Raw genomic sequence first — 17,941 nt, forward strand, 5'->3', positions numbered from 1 at the left:
TAACAATACACAGGTCATCAAAACAAAAAAAATATTTTTTTAACCTAAATAATAATCAAATGGGACTAAGACATCCACAGAATATTTCACCCCAAAACAGCTTAACTTAACTTCTCAGCAGCTATTGGAAAAATTTCCAAAATAGAGCATATTTTAGATCACAAAGTAAATCTTAGCAAATACAAAAAGATAATCCCAAGCATTCTATCAAATCATAATAGATTGAAACTAGAAATTAACAGGAAGAAAAATAGAAAGCACATAAAAACATGGAGATTGAGCAATATTCTCTTAAATAATGGTTAACGAAATGAAGGTAGAAATGAAGAAATTCATAGACATGAATGAGAACAGATACAGCATATCAAAATCTCTGGGATAGTATGAAAGCATTTCTAAGAGGAGAATTTATAGCTCTGAGTGCCTACCTACATTAAAAATTATATCTCAAATAGGCTATTCTCCAATTCAAGGCCTTAAGAACTAACCCTAAAACCAGTAGAAGATAGGAAAGAATTTAGATCAGCACTGAAATTAATGAATTTGAGGATTAAAAAAAAAACAATGCACAGGATCAATGCAACCAAAAGTTGGTTCTTCAAAAAGATTGAAGAACTTAGCCCAAATTAACCAAAAAGACAAATAAATTAGAGATTAAAAAAATAGGATAAATCACCAGAGACCGTTTTGAAATCCAGAGGATCATCAGAACCTAATTTGAAAATTTGAATTCCAAAAAACTAGAAAACCTAGAAGATGTAGACAACCTAAACAGACCAATATTGAGTAATGAAATTGAAACAGCAATTTGAAGCCTTCCAAAAGGGTAAAGTCCAAGATGAAATGAGTACTCAGTCGAGCTCTACCAGATCTTTGAAGAATTAACACCAGTCTTTCTCAAATTATTTCATAAAATTCCATAAAATTGAAAGGGAAGGAACACTCCCAAATACATTCTATGAAGCCAGTATCACCCCGACACCAAAACCAGACAAGTATGCATCAAGGAAAGAGAACTGCAAGTCAATATCGCTAATGAACATAGAGGCACAAATCCTTAATATTAGCAAAGCACATTTGAAAAAAGTATATCAACAAGATAATACACCATGATCAAGTGTTTTTCATTCCAGGGGTTCAACATATACAAATTAATAAACATAATTCAGGATTAAGGACAAGAATCAGATAATCATTTTGATAGTTGTTCTTGCGTAGGTAGAATTCATTTTGTCTAAATGGTCTAAAAGGCCTTTGATAAAATCCAGCACCCATTCATGTTAAAAACCCTGGAGAACCTAGGGCAGAAAGAACTTACCTCAGCATCATAAAGACTATGACAAACACAAGTCTGACATTGTACTGAAGGGAGAAAAACTAAAATCTTTTCCTCTAAAATCAGGAACAAGACAAGGCTGTCCATTCTCACCATCCCTATTCAATATAGTCTTTAAAACATTGGCCAGAGCAATCACTAAAGAGAAGGAAATCAAAGGGATACAAATAGGAAAAGAAGTTCAACTCTGGTCAATGACATGATTCTATACAAGACCTCCAAAACTCCAACAGAAGACTGTTAGAATTCAGCAAAGTAGCAGGATACAAATCAACACCTATAAATCAATAGGTTTCCTACACTCCAACAGTAATTCTGCCAGGAAGTCAGGAAAATCATCCCATTCACAATAGCCTCAAAAAAAAATATTTGAGAATTAGCCTAACCAAGGTGGTAGAAGAGCTCTATAAAGACGATTATAGAACATTGAAAAAAGAAACTAAAGAAAACCTTGGTTGTTAGACCTCCCGTGTTCTGGGTGTGGACTTTTAGGGAGGGGGTACTGGGGATTGTACTCAGGGGCACTCAACCACTGAGCCACATCCCTAGCCCTATTTTGTATTTTATTTAGAGACAGGGTCTCACCAAGTTGCTTAGCACCTCGATTTTGCTGAGGCTGGCTTTGAACTCATGATCCTCCTACCTCAGCCTCCAGAACTGCTGGAATTACAGGTGTGTGCCAACCATGCCTGACCATCCCATGTTCTGGATAGGCAGAATTAATATTGACTAAATGGTCATACTACTAAAAGCAATATACAGATTCAATACAATCCCCATCAAAATACCAATAACATCTTCATAGAATTAGAAAAAAAAAAGATCCTTAAATTTGGAAGAGACCAAGAATAGCCAAAACAATATTGAGCAAGAAAAATGAAGCAGTAGACATCACAATACCTGATCTGAAATTATACTACAGAGCTGTAGTAAAGAAAATCGCATGGTATTGGCATCAAAATAGACATGAAGACCCATGGAACAGATTAGAAGATGGACGAACACACATACTTACAGCCATCTGAAACTTGACAAAGGTGCCAAAAATATATTTTGGAGGAAAGGCAAACTTAACAAATGGTATTGGAAAACTGAATACATGTAGAAAAATGAAACTAGACCCCCATATCTCACCCTGCACCAAAGTCAAATAGGAATGAATCAAATACTTCTGAATTAAACTATAAACCTTCCAGCTGCTAGAATAAAACTTAGGGTCAACAGTCCTACAAAATAGAAAAAGATCTTTGTCACATGCTTCTCAGACAGGGCATTAACATCTGGAGTGTATAAAGAATTCAAAAAATACTCCCCTCCCAATAACCCAATTAACAGGCAAAAGTACTAAACAGACACTTCTCAAATAAATATAAATAGCAAACAAGTGTGAAAAAAATGTTCAACTTCCCTAGCAACTGGGGAAATGCAAATCAAAACTATATTGAGATTTCATCTCCTGTTAGAATGTCAGTTATTAAGAATAAACAATGCTGGCAAGGATGTGGGGGAAAAGGTCACCTCATAATTTTTTGGGGGGGAGTACTGGGTATTGAACTCAGGGGCACTTGACCACTGAGCCATATCCCCAGCTCTGTATTGTATTTTAGAGACAGGGTCTCACCGAGTTGCTTAGCACCTCATTTTTGCCAAGGCTGGCTTTGAACTTATAATCCTCCTGCATTAGCCTCCTGAGCCACTGGGATTACAGGCATGTGCCATGGTGCCCAGAACTCAAATTATTGGTGGAAGTGCAAAATTAGGACTACCACTTTGGAAAGCAGTATGGAGATTCCTCAAAGGGATGCAACCACATATGACCCAGCTATCCTACTCCTCTGTATTTATCCCAGAGAAGTAAAATCAGCATACAACACCAATACAGGCACAATATCTATAGCAGCACAATTAATAATAGCCAAGGTATAGAACCAACCCAGGTGCCCATCAACAGATGAATGGATAAAGAAAATGTACATACCCAGTGAAGTTTTAGTCAGCCATACAGAAGAAAATTATGGCATATGTTGGTGATTGGGTGGAAATGGAGAATATCATGCTGAAATAAGTCAAACTCAGTCAAGGGTCAAATGAATTCCTACACACACACACACACACACACACACACACACACACACACACACATGCATTAATAAAAACAAAACTAAGTATGAGAATTTAGAGTTGAGAGTTAAAAGTCTGAACAAGATTTTCATATTTCTATTTTTACCTACCATATAGAGAGATTTAAAATTTTTATGTTCTTTGCAAGAATTCTGGTTTAGATCCAACTTTTCTAGTTGAAGGATACAAGCAAATTTATTTTATAAGCTGCGAGCTCCAGTGTTAAGCAGGCATTATTCACACTGATGATGTAATTGCAGCCAAAGAGAAGACAGGGCACCATCAGGAAGAGAGCCTCAGGATGAGGTAAGAATCAAGCATAAGTAGAGAACATATAGCCGTTCAAGTTCAATTATAGAATCTTCATACCAGAAATGCTGCAATTCCAGCTAAGGAAGACTGAACCTTCCTTTCCATCTCCCAAAAGATGTTGCTGATCTTTAATTAGACTACAGGAAGGTGTGATTAAGTCACTTAAATTCTCAGGCAACTTCAAGCCACTTAAGTTAGGAAAGACTTTAAATCACTAGATCATTCTTGGGAATACCTCATTGGAAAATTTTGCCACTAAGGTGGTTCTATGTACATGGATGAACATCCCCCACCCCAAAATTCATGTTAAAGTCCTTGTCCTCTGTGTGGAAGTATTGGGAGGTGCTATGGACCTTTAAGAGGTGAAGCCTAATGGGAGATTATGTTATTGGTGCATGCCACCAATGGGGATTGTGGGACCCAGTGTCCTATGCTTCCTGGCCTCTTGTGTGACCTCTTGCTCCGACATGTCCTCCCATGATGATATGCTACCAGACCATAGACCCAAAGCAAAGGTGCTACTTGACCTTGGACCTGAACCTCCAAAACTATGAAAAAACACTTTACTTCTTAAGTATTCTGTGTCAGGCATTTTGTTATAGCAACTGAAAACTGACTAACAGATGGTATACTGTTCCTGATTCCCTATTCTGTGGGAGTGGAAGGAATAAAAGACTTATTTAAGCATACCCTCAGAGATGGGTTATAGCTAAGCTTCATACTATTGAATGTAGGTGCCAGAGGAGCAGGGTTTATGGGTGAGGGGTCAGAAAATGTCAAGTAACAGGTAACTATTAATTTATAAATTTCCCTATTCATGACCACATAAACCAAAATTTGCTGTGATAGATACCACATCCACCCTTAAAAACCACTAAAGTAACTTTAATGCTATCTAATGCTGATAGAAGGCAAGAGGTTTACTTTATTTGTAAGTACAATTAGTGATTTGACATGGTTCTTTTCTTACATAGGTAACCGACAAGGCCTAGAGTTACCACCAAGCCTGCTAAGGCAGCCACAGCAGCCACTGTTCTAGAAGCAACGTCTCCAGCAATATCATGTCCTTTGGAGTTCTCAACATCTGGAAAGGAAGCAAACATTCAATTCTTAAGGTTTGTTTAAAGTTGAAGCTTTACATATTGAGTCTTCTCAAAGGAGGACATGCAGTTAAGCCTCAGGAACTTCTTTAGCAAGTATGCAGCAGGGCACAGCCTTACCCAGTGACCCATCCTCATCCTCCCCTGCTCCATGATCATCTCTGCCTGCCACCACCCCTGCCCCACCTGCTTTTTCCTCATCTCAAATCAGATGGTTAGCCATCCCTCCAATGTGTGATCTCAAGCTGCCGGGGATTGAAGGCAGCTGAATATCAAGTTCTAGGCCCAAAGTTAAGACTATGAGGTGAAGACAGATTATGTTCCCAGACACATCCTAATACAGGATAAGTTTGTCAATGGCAAGGTGAAGGAGGCTCATGACTTTTGACCTATCAATCCTATTATTAGAAACAGAGCTTGAATTTCTTGTACAGTAGGCAAGACCCTCTTAACAACCTAATATGGCAATGAACAAGTACATGGAAGCAAGCTAAATGTCCATGATGGGTTGTGAATAAGGCAGAGTCACAAGAATCTTGTACAGCTGTGAACAGTGAGGTAGTCGCCTTATATCTAGAGAGACCCAAGACAAGAAGTTGTAGGTCAGTGGGCAGCATCTATGATCCTACTTGTATTAACAGGGAATGTTTGGGAGGGAATACAAGAAGCCTCTTTGGGATGGGAGACCATCTTTTATTTGCCCTTGCTTAGAGTTATTATGAACATGTATTGTGCATTAGCATTAAACTTTTGGTGTAAAAGGTAAGAACTTAAGTCTAGGAAGCACTGCAGGCTTTAAATCAATACCTCTGAATGAAGAGCTATCTGATAACAGGATAATGGGTCCCGGGAGGCTGAGTGTCATTTTGTCCTCTTCAGCGGTTCCTCTGGCTAAAAGAAAAAAAAAAAAATCGAGGTTGTGTTTGACCTCTGGAAGAGCATCTGCTAGGTATTTTTACAGAATCATCAAGAGATGCTCCAGGTTTCTCCTTTGTCGCGAGCCATCCGTGGGCTGTGTGGGAACTATTTATTGTGCATAGTCGCCAAATGAGGGGAGAGGCCTGGCACTGAGGGCTCCCTGTCAGGGAGTGGTCACAAGATGCAGGTGCACCTCTCCCTCTAGCTCTGCCTAAGATCCCACACAGCACCCGAGATGGGTGTGACATGCCAAGATGTCAATCAATCTGCTGACGAAAAGACACCACAAAGCAAGACTCCACCCTTGCTTGAAACCTTCTACCTGCCTCTGAGGTCCCCATCATAAAATAAAGGAAATGCAGACTCACGTTCTTTCCAGTGTTCTTTCCAGCTTGGAAGCTGACCCTTACAGTTGCAGAGCCATCCTGCCCTCAGTTTAAAAACTATTGTGGGATTTTTCATGCCATCTTAGCTTAATGTTGCAGCCAGCTCTTTTAAACCCAGTTCGTCTTGTCTGCGTGGGTCATGGGTGAGACTCCTTGTATTTGGCCTGCTTGTGGAGGAGAGGTCATGCCCCCTAACTATTAAACTGGAATGGATTCTCAAAGACCTTGTCCACAGAACTAACCAAGAAGCTGCCCATCTCAGGCTCATCGTATAGGTAAAGGGAGAGGGGGCCGAGACGTCTCTCGGGACCTCAGGAAGAGTTACATCCATCTCAGGATGCTGCAGGCACTGCTGAGAGGAAGAACATTTGTGTCCGAGTATGTGTATAGTTACAGTGAAGAGTGAATTATGTCTGTCCTCAAAATCTTCAATTCCCAAAGGTTGAGGATGGCTTTGAATAAGATGCACATAACAGGCATTTGGGGCTTTTACCTCGTCGGGGCTTCGATGATGCAGGGCAAGTCACAGAACACAGAGGGGAGGAGTCAGGAGAGAGCTGATTGCAGATTAAGGCGCTGCAGTGGAAATAGACCTAAAAAGAGAAGAGAGCTGGGTGGGACAAGGCATTCACATTGAACCTATCCTAGGCAACTTCAGGGTCACTTACCAGGCTGGGGAACACCTGAGCCTCTGATACAAAGGCAAAAGTCTTCACATCAAACCTCTGGTAGTGGTTAGGATGGGTCATGAAGGGACCAACTGGATGGAAGGTAGTTTGGTAGTTGTCCAGGTTATATTCACAGCTAGGAAGCAGGGAGGGACATCAGTCTCATGCACCCCTACATGCACATTTGCCCAAATCAAGTCATGATACCCACAGGACCACCTTCTACCAGTACCTTCGTTTTACTTATAAAACTTTCTGACCTGACCTATCCAATGCTACCCACGAAGTCCAGTTGTATGTAACTATTTTTATAGTATGTATTAAAAACGAGGAGAACTGAATTCAAAGTTACATGTGCATTACTTAAGATACGGGCTTAATTATTTCCATTAGTTTGCCTACTTGTCCTGTCACCAACGTATTGCCTGGGACAACTCCTGCCACTTTGTTTTACATGTTAGCAAGGAGTGATACTATAAAGAAAATATACTTGGTACTTACCAAGAAAAATAGTTAGACCAGGGTAAGAGATAAGGAAGATCAAGAGAGATCTCATGGAGAAGGGCTACTTGAGCAAGTCCTCCGAGAGGCGAGGGAATAAGATGTGCAACTGGCTGTACATAGTCCTGGGGCAGGAGTGGACATGGAGGATAAGAGTGTAGCAACAGACTCTTACAATGTCAAGAAAGCTTGACATTCTCTGCAACACAGACCCCTGGGTAGGACACTGCATGCAGAGCCGAGAGCATAAACACCCATATCCAAGCATATGTGTAGTTACAATCCCATGGCATCAGAGTGTTCAGTTTCTAGAGTCAAATGAGAATTCCAATTCTAGCTTCACCACTTAAATAACTAGCCTAAAGCAATGCACAAGTAGCAAGCTTGGACTTCTTCATGAAGCAAGAGGGCTAGTGATCCCTCACAGGGTGATGAGGCTCAAGCACGTGGGAAGTCCTCAGGGAACGAACAGGGTCTGGGACTCCCCTTTTTGTCCTGATGGAGTATTAGAGCCTGACTCCTTTGGGGGGGGGGGAATCCCATTCCTTAAGATTCCAGGGTGGTAGGAAAGCAGCATGAGCCATCTGATTAGAGCCAGGGCAGATGACTAGGCAACAAGGACAAAAATAAGGGTCTTTGTGCACAAACATGCCTCTAATGCCCAAGAGTGTCTATTCCTGCATCACTGGTAAGTCCTGAATGGGTTGTCTGGGCAGCCTATGGCACAAGGAGCACCTACCCATCCACGACAATATTCCACTGGGGAAGAGAGGCCGGGTCCACAGAGGTTGTTGCCCAGCAGTCATCTAAGACCAGCTTGATGCTGGGGTCATCCCTGTTGAGGACTCTGACTTCCATGTAAATTGGTTGGCGGAGATATTTCACTATAGGGTACTCACTGTTCCCATAAGGTCGTTGGTAGGTTTTGTCTGAAATGAAAAGGAAGCCTCTTCAGTATTCAAGCAGGTGGTGGTTGTAACGTTTGGTTGCAGCGTAGGCTTACAGAGCCTCACTACTGTTCCATTAGTGAGGTATCATCAGAAAGTTCATCTTAGGGAAAAGTCCAAGAGTGTTTAAGGAACTATCACAAGCTGCAGTATGTCACTTGCTCACCTGGGTAGGTTTGCAAGATCAACACAAGGGGACCAGGTTTCACAGGGGCCACTGGAGGAGGAAGACTTTCAACATTGGCATTTAGTATCACATCATCCCTGCCGTAATAGCACTTCACTGTCATTCTGTAAGAATGTATGGAATGGTATGAAAAATTTTAGGTCAACAAATTTCTTGAATTTAAAGTTTAAAAAAAAAAAAGAAATTAACTGTTTCATACCTGAACTCACTATCTCTGGATATTTTACTTGGAGGAAGATCTGACCAGAGAGCCTGTATTTCATTTTCATAGATGACTTTATCATCTTCAAACTTGAAGAGATATTTGAGCAAGTTGGTTAAAAACCAGTAACTTCATAGGTTAAGTCTTAACCTTTTACCATCCACCGGTACTAACCTTACGTCTTGTTCCACATCCATTCAGGGGTATGTGAAACCAAGCCCGCCTCTGAGGTTGAGCCTTGAAGACAGGTTGGCAAGAGGAGTTTCCCACCCTGAGGGTCCCCAAGTTGAGAGCTGGTTTTGTTTGGTGGCTGTAGACCTCGAAGTCCATAAACCCATCCTGGGAACACAGCTCTCCTGTAACTAGATCACAGTGAGGGTTTAGAGAAAATTAATTTGTCTGCCTTGTGAAACCATCATCTGTCAATCTTGAAATGTTTCGATGGAATGATCCCAACTTTTGGCAGATTAAGCCATTCTGGTGAATGTCTTAAATCTTTGTTTGGGAAATGCCTTCACAAGCAGCTTGAGTCACAAGGAAGCCTAGGAAACATCTAAGCTGTTCTGTATCGAAGTACCACAGAGGGTAGGAGACTAGTGGGGACCCCTGATGAGGGGCTAAGGTGACAAAGATCAGATTCAAAGTAGCTTTCAGCATGGCACCTGTATCATTACATAACCTTATTTCAACGGTGCCGACAGGATCCTCAAAAACTGTAGATTTCGGAAATTTTGGAATTAGAGGATGCCTAACTGCTAAATTTTATGCAAATTCTCAAAAACTCCCAAAAGACTAAAATTTAAAACTTTTCTGGTCCCAAGCCTTTTGGATAAGGGATATTCAACCAATAATCACAAATCCCAAGTGGTGGAGGAGAAACTAAGGCAGAAACTATTTTTTCTTCTTTGGCTTGACCAAGGTCAGAGTCAACAGAAGCAGAGACAATCTAAACAAGAGGTGACACCCGCTTGGCATTCCTTTTGGGGGAATATGTAGGATTTAGAGGAAAATCTTTTAAACTTTTATGGTTCCTCTAGTTAATAGTTTGAGGCATCTTTACCTAGTCGGTGGGCTCAGGTCTCTAACCCAAAATAACCAGATGATTTCAACATACGACAGTTACAGCAAGATCTACCTGCAGGAATGGTTTAGAAACAAGGAGGACTCATGGTAGCAGCTAGATAGATGTTTCAGATCTGACTAGTCTTTAGTTTTAGCCACAAGCAAAAATTCAGAATTTTTATGTTTTCCCACATATACAAGAGGATCTAAGAGAATTAAAAAAAAGTAGATGATGATTTTAATAAAACATTTTACCTATAGAGACTGGTGACTCACAGAGACACTCAGGCTCAGTCACCATGGATACCATATCCAGTTGAAAGTAAAAGGTCAGCTTGAGTGATGATAAGTAGAACTGATGGCCGAGGCATTTTTCAGAGGACTGAAATGAGAGAAGAATGTCAATTAGCAGCCACAGTCAGTCTGGGGCCCAGAGCAGGAGGCAGGAAGGAAGTCCTTTGAATACTTGCAGGGCACATTGCAGGACTTATCTGGTTTCCCTCTAAGCCAAACAAGAGAGACCCTATCACTACCCCCATCAGGATGCTTCCCCAGGCAGGAAATTTATTGCTTTAAACTCATGCCCTGAAGTACCCAGTGCTGCATGCTCTTTGTACTGGGCACTAAAGCTTGAATGAGCAGATCAAATTCCAAAGAATACTGAAGTACTCTGCCAAGCCAAGTCTGAGCCAAAAGGACTATAGATGTTACAAAATGCTATTGCAAAATGCATACCCCAACATAAGATTACTCTCTGGTGTCCTTGGCAATTACATCAGTCAACACTGGTCTCAGTGAGGACAGTAAGAGACCCTTTTGTTTGGATCAAGTTATCCTTTCTTAAAGCGTAACAGAGGTTCATTAAATGTTGGACAAGAAGTTTGTACTCAAATGAGCTGAGAAAAACTCAGGAAAATTTCCATGGCAGACATTAAAAAAACTTGGTGTTGGACAGAACTTTAGTTATTTGAAATATCTTACATGAAATGGGGGCATTTTAGAGTTTAAATCACACTGGCAATTAGAGTGCAAGGGCAAGTCCTCAGCTGTGTAAGGATCACCCACAAGAGAACACTTCAAGCCAGGCTTTCCCGGAGGTCAGTGGTTGATAACGGAACATACTTTTGATTTGAGAATAGTTTTGCTGAAATGCAGTCTCAAGCCATTTGCTGCTTCTGCATTGATCCCATTGTTCTGCAGCTGGTCCATAGGGATGTTCCTATTTTCAATGCTCACAGCCTTTAGTTCCCCAGGAAATTCTGGTACAGCGAGAGTCATGTGTGTGGCATTACAAGTCACAGAAGGATCTGGAAGAAATGATTAACAATTTCCATTACTCCTCTTGATTAAGCCTCCAGAACAGCGTTTCCCACTGCTGACTTAGCTTCCTGGGACCTCACCCAACACACAAATAGCTTGCGATGAGAAGATGATCTTCTGCCCCGGAGATAAAAATGAAAGCTTCAGAAGTGCAGTGTAGAGGTGACTGTTTCCTTCCTGGAGAGACAGCATTTTGGAATCAATTGGTTTATTTGAATCTCTAACCAGTAAGAATGTACAAGGGCAAGAATATACTCAAGTTTTGGATACCCTTTGATACGAGTGGGATGGAGGAATTTTCCCAGGGTGTTCTAGTCCTAATCTCATCCCAACATTTGGAAAACAAGTGCTGTCCATGGGAAGGACCTGTAGCTGATTATTTCTGGGCAGGTATGAGAAAGATGGCCTTATTCCATGACTGTTTTTTAGTATCAGCAGTCAGAAAATTTATACGACTTAGCAATCTGCTTTTGCTCAAAGTGAAACAGGACCATTCTTGTCGGATTGGTCCTGTGCCAGGACCTATCCCAAGGACAGTCATGTGTCACAGGGATACCTCCTGAGAAATGTCATTTAGATAATTTTGTCAATGTGCCAGAGTGTACTTATGCAAACCTGGTTGGTATAGTCTACAGTAAACTAATAGACAATTGTGTGTGCTATGCTTTTATACAAATAGTGGCACACTAGGTTCGTTCATCCCAGTACCACAACATATAATACTTTGTGCTATGATGGTTCTATGGTTACGCCGTAACTAGTCAATAAGAATTTCAACTCCATTATAATTGTATGGGGCCACCACCTTATGTGGTTCATCATTGACCTAAACTTTGGTATGCAGCACCCAACTGTACCTTAATACTTTGATTCATTTAATGTAGTGTCTCACTGTTGGCCTGGAAAACACCAAAACAACTTAGAACAGTGTAACCCAAACTGAACACCTTAATCCATGGGTTTTTAAGAGTGCTCTTGTTCTATATGACTCACCCCGGCCTGTTTTCTCCCTCTCTCTCCAGGGAAGGGAGGTGAGGCCCAGGTCTCCTTTGTTCACCATTTCATCTATAGTACCCAGTGAAGTGCTTGCCATGTAATAGGCATTAAAATACTGTTAAGTGGGAAGTATTCCCAATTATTTGGGGACATGGTTGAGAGCATGTAGAAATACTGGTCTGTGCCCTGGGGGTGTTACACGAGGATTTTCACACTTACCACATAGTGAGTTACTCCAGTGGCAGTGAATGGCATATGGACAATCATCTTCTGGCTGTCAATCAGGAGACTAAATCCTTGTCTTAGGGCCTCCGGCAGGGTCAGCTTATGGGTACTTGAACTGTTGCCAACCTCAATGATCCATCCAGTATCAGATTTGTTCATCTATAAAGTCAAAAACTTTTTGTTTAGGAGGGCTGGTGCACATTCAACTGCAGGTTTATTATAGTCTGTTTAATGTTTTATCAGACTAAATTAATGTCAGCTTTAACAGATTTAAATGTTAGTAAGGTTTTTAACTTTTAAAGTTACTTTCATACCTCACTATCATCAGCAAAGCCAGAGATAACTTGTGGAAAGGAAAACTGAAAGGAAAAAAGTAAATAAAATCACGATGTGAATCTTCTATTTGGAGGAGAGTTTCCAAAGTCCTGCCACCTGCCAGTATGCAGAAAACATCCAGAGTAACTGCTATGTCATTCTTATACCAAGAAGCCTGATTGAGTGTAGCAGGAAAAGCTAGGTTTGTTCAGGGCCAGTCACAGACCCCTGTTGTGCCCTTAGATGTCATTTCACCTGATTTTCTGATACCAAAAGGCACCTGGAAGATCCAAGTTCCCTCCCTTCCATTGTATTTGGAGACACTAGGTTCTTAAATATGCAGCCTTTTACTAAGTCTATGGAAATCAAGCACAATGTAAAGCCATCCTGTTCCATTATGATGCAAAAGTGTTACTTCTTGTTAACCATACTCATGCTAGACTAAACTTCATGAAAATGTGATTGAGCTATTAGGCTCATTTACTATCTCTTAGCATCTGGGACAGGTCCTGGAATGGGGTAGGTGTCCAGTTTATTGAGTGGTTATTAATGGGATAATGGAATTCTAATGGTCTATGTCCACAGGCATGATGTGCTGAATATTGAATGTACTCAGTCAAGTCTTGGAGTCACCCTATGCGGGGAGTGTTATTGTTCCTTTGGACTTGGAAACATAGCCTCAGTGTGGATGAGAAATTAAACCACAGTCACTTAGCAAATATAGTGAATGCAGGACTGAAATCCTGTTCAGTTTCTCAGCTGTCTAGAGCACCATTTTGTTTCCCCCGCTGGAGCCATTTAAGAAGCAATCAGCCGGCTTCACTTACAGCCACGAAATCCTTCATGCAGACTGTGGATTCTGAAAATCTGTGGATCTCCTCCACCTGCATAGTTGGACAGAAAAAATGATACATGCCATCCGTAGGTCTCAAAGCAGCACTGTTGTCGGGGATTCTGATGTTTATCTCGTGCCCACGAAGCTGTGTGCAAATAGCATAGTAAGATCAGATTAAGTGCTGGTACCCCAGTGAGAAAGGCGATTCCAGAATACCACTTGACCCAGCAGAGGGGCAAACCCCTTGAATCTATCCAAACTACAAGTTCTGGAAGGTACCTCATTCCTATGCCAAGAGACTCTATAGACAGCTCTGTTGAGATCGTAGTAAAGATTCATATGTTGGCAGAAGAGTTTAGCATTAAGAATTGGAATTTAGTTTTTATTTTTCTCTTATATTTCTCCTATGCCTGGGTGTCATGGTCCTGGCTCAATGGGACTGGTAGGGGACCTCTTCCCAGGTGATTCAGATCTACCCATTGATCCCCTAAGTATCAGCCATTGTGCCAGGCAGAGCCACTTTTGATGTTACCTCTGACCTCAGGGAGTGGTATCAAGCATGGGTCTGCTAACCTTTCCTTAATGTTAATTGTTCTTTACTGAGCCACACATTGCACTTAAAATTTCTTTAAAGCAGGTGGTACATACCTGTAATCCCAGTGGCTCAGAAAGAAGGACCACAAGTTCAAAGCCAGCCCTAAGCAACTAAGCTAGGCCCTGTTCCCAAATAAAGAACTGGGGGTGTTGCTCAATGGTTAAGTATCCCTGAATTTAATTCCTGGTACCAAGAAAACAATTTTTTTAAGCACCATTCTTAGCTCCGGGACTATTGAAGAAAGGACATGGGCTAGACTTTGACCATCTTTTTTTTGACATTTGCAGATCCCTGGCTTAAGGAAATGTAACTCTAACACCCTTGAAGTTGGGAAGGTCTTTTAGAAGGAGAAAGTTTAATCACTAGAGATTTTCAAGAAGGGCACCTAATTATTTCATTGGGCAATGTCAGATGGCTTATTTTAAAAACCTGTTCATGGACCAGGATCTAAGGTTGTACCTGCACGAAGCAGAGACTGTAGGCTACTTGCATCGGGATCAGATGATGTGGCCTGTGAAACATACCAATTCCTATGGCTCACCCCAGCCAGACCTATATCAAAATTAAATTCATGTTTTTCTAATTCCCCAGGTGATTCTTTGCACACTAAAGCTTGAGAACTTCTGCTATGACAGGTTGCTTTCATTACTCCTAGCAACACTGATTGGGCAATACTGTTGCTTGGCAGTAGAGAAGCCCTCATTGCTTAGCTACCATTTGCTTTCGAACACCTGTTTGTAGGCTAGAGATTCTCTATTTGCTAGCAATGAAATAGCCGTCCATCTCACAGGGGTCACTGATAAAAATAGTTCATGTTTGAGCATTTGCTTAGGTTATGGGCCAAGTCTTCATCTAGTGGAGTATCAGTCTTCAGTTACCCTGTGGAGTGGGTACCATTAGATGCATTTTCCAACAGGCAAACAGACACTAAGGCAACTTGCTTGAGACCATATCTAGTCAGTGGCAGAGCCAGGGCTTCTCAGCATTGGCCTTTCAACCTGATCACAGTTACATAGGACCACTTTGGGCAATGTAGGCCCTTTAGCAGATCTTGTACCTCCGGGTGCCAGCAGCAGCCCCTCCCCACCCATGAGTATGACAACAATGTCCAAAGACATTGCTGGTTAAGTGTCCTCTGGGAAAGATTAAAACCCAGACCAAACCACTGCACTCTGGTTTATTTAGAACCACTACTTTACTCCAATGCCTAGCTCCTTAACTGCCAAGTTGACTACCAAGTAGCTCTTAGGTTACTACCAGCCAACTCACTCCTGAAAACAATCACTTACCACTTTCCTGGTACAGGTCTCATATGGGACCTCCAGGGTGAGATTTGCCGAGTCCAGTGTATAAGTGCAGTTCAGTATTTCAGCACCCAAGGAATCTGCAGAGGCCAGAGCAGGTTAGACAGGGGATGGCTGAGAAATACTGTTCAATGACAGTCTGCCAAGGACAGAGCCAAGGCTGCCAGTCCATTTCTACAGGATTGCAGTCCCTCCACATTTGACCCAATTCGGTGATTTCACTCCAGCTTTGAGAAGCTGTGCCTTGCATCTAGAAGTTTCCTAGGAGATTCTGATATAAGATACTCTTCCTAGGAAAGATAGGTCTTCCACACTTGGTGGCATCACAGAGTCAGGGACCTGGCAACAGGGGAGTTGGATGCTAGTTGCTCCAACATTCAGGTTCTCTGTGCACCAAATAGGCGAGTCCTGAACCAAGGGTTCTCTAATTGGGGCTAAGATGAGAGTGCATTTTGCTTACCCACCACAGATGCATGCCATTTCTTGGTGCCATGATGGTTTGAGAAGCTGACTGTTACTCCATTTTCTTTGCAATTGACAGCGCCTAGAAAGCCAAAGCATTTGAGATACCAGAGTTCTAGGAGGCACAGTTCCTACAGAAGTATATGAAGAGAACTTCCCTGATCAGTATCAGAGAAGGGTGTCAGATAGAACAGGCAAGGGTTGCCCCCAATCCTTAGGGAGCTCACACGTGGGCAAGACAAACACAATGCAATATACCAAGGCCCATAAGGAAGGGATCAAACACTCAAAGCTTTCTGAAGGTCCAAGGGTACGTCTAGACTAGGATTAGCAAGCAAGTCTGCAAAGGCCAGGTTAGAACCTTGGCAGTGGAGCCGAAGGAGATGGTAGTTCTGTAAAGAACTGAAAAACAAAAGCTTTGACGACAGGTTTTTCGAGTTGAAGTAAAAAATTCTGGGTAAGACTCAGGGCACATTTCTTTTTTAGACCCAATTCTGCCCACGACCTGCTTTTCTGCAACTTCTGGCTCAGATAAAATCTTGAAAAACTCCCATTTCAGGGGAACAGCTTTGACTTTTTTCTTTCCCGTTATGTTGATACTTCCTTTAATCATGAGTTCACAGTTGAAGACTACGGATTCTGGGGACGAGGGCCTACTGCTATGGCTTATTCTGTGGATTCCATAAAACTGAGGCCATGGGAGATTGGAAAAGCAGTAGAGTGTTCTTGCAAACTCCTTTATTTAGATGACATAGTCAGCCCATAGGTAGGAGGTTAATGATCAAGTGACTTGATCAAAGTAAAGGTGGTGAGTTGTTTATGTTGCCTGCCCAGCTAGGCATTGACCTATAACCTGTTTTCAGAGATAAGGAGACATCCTCACCAGAAAGGCATACCTGGGAAGCCAGGATTCACTGGCTGAGGAACTAAGTTCACCGAAGTCACAAGACTGAAGAAGAGATAAAGTGACCTGTAGGTGTTAGAGGAGAACAGGAGTGAGAGTGGAGGAAAAATGAATTTTTCTGATTATTCTTTCCATTTTTTTTATTGGTGCATTATAGTTGTATGTGATGGTGGGATTTGTTGTTACAAGTCCGCACATTGCACACAATGTAAAAATTCAATTTGGTCAATATCACTCCCCAGTATTTCCTGTTTCCTTCCCGGGTCTCTTTCTTCTGCTGATCTCCCTTCAGCTTTCATGAGAAACCCCTCAGTCTGTGCCTCCCCCCCGGCTTTTCTTTTTTCCTTTCTAGCTTCCACATATAAGAGAAGGCCTATGACCCTTGGCCTTCTGAATTTAATATTTTTAGTGTCCTCAAGTTCCATCCATTTAAGGAAGAATTAATTTAAGCACACAAGGGCATTTCATCTCCTCTCCCTGATTCCAGAATTACTCACCTCCAGCTCACAGGGAACCAGCTTGTGTACCTCCTGGAATCTCCTCTCTGCCCCCACGCCATAGCAAAATCGCCACCCACTGCACCCGGCAGAGAGTGGGCTGCTCTGTGCTGTTATATCAGGAGGCAGGGGTCGGCCCCGCCCTCTCACCACTCAGGTCACCTGAATCTGCTCAGCACAGCTGAGAGGAAGGGATTTGGGAAGGAAGTGGCATCTGCCTTCCTGCCTCTGGTCTTGGGTAGTCTGCCAGCTGCTTCTATGGGTCAGTCATGAAACCACAGTTCCCTGAAATTGGTTTTAGGTGGGTGAACTGCTGTTTTCCCCATAACTTTGGAAAAACTTGAGATCTTTTGGACAAAACATTTACAACTCCAACGTACAATGAAGAAGGGTGATGGACTTTATCAAGGAGGGAACAAATTTAGTTATTGCTAAACCTTTTCTTTAACCTTTAGTGTCCTGACTATTGGAGTCACCCTGGTAATAGGCACTTAGAAAAAAAATGGATGAAATATTTACCTCCAAGCATGAAAGTTTAAGCTTACTGCAAAAGATGCAGAGCATTTAAAGAAGAATACAAAGAAAAAGTCAGTCATCCATGATCTTGCTACTATTATATTTAGTTGTGTAACTTCAGAGACTTTTGCCAAAAACACCACACACAAAAACAAAAAACTAGGAGTAAAATTTACTGTTTTTTTAAACCTGCTGTCATTACTTACAACATGTCATAAAATTTCCATGTCAT

The 17,941-nt window shown here is 41.7% G+C and overlaps 1 protein-coding gene across 1 annotated transcript; it reads right to left on the reverse strand.

Annotated features, from left to right (window-relative positions):
• Positions 1-4,710: 4,710 nt before the first annotated feature.
• ZP2 (zona pellucida glycoprotein 2) lies at positions 4,711-17,275 on the reverse strand (the record flags this gene model as incomplete). Its single annotated transcript, XM_081300344.1, has 18 exons — positions 17,194-17,275; positions 16,689-16,762; positions 15,791-15,874; positions 15,316-15,410; positions 13,424-13,576; positions 12,596-12,640; positions 12,276-12,440; positions 11,141-11,237; positions 10,863-11,047; positions 9,996-10,122; positions 8,853-9,040; positions 8,676-8,767; positions 8,456-8,580; positions 8,082-8,271; positions 6,842-6,977; positions 6,667-6,766; positions 5,677-5,760; positions 4,711-4,853 (listed from the first exon to the last, which is right to left on the reverse strand). The coding sequence occupies exons 1-18, from the start codon at positions 17,253-17,255 to the stop codon at positions 4,711-4,713; spliced, it is 2,145 nt and encodes a 714-aa protein (XP_081156470.1). The 5' UTR covers positions 17,256-17,275.
• Positions 17,276-17,941: the final 666 nt, after the last annotated feature.

This window comes from Spermophilus citellus, assembly GCF_964194105.1.
Source record: "Spermophilus citellus genome assembly, chromosome: 6".
Classification (NCBI taxonomy): Eukaryota; Metazoa; Chordata; class Mammalia; order Rodentia; family Sciuridae; genus Spermophilus; species Spermophilus citellus.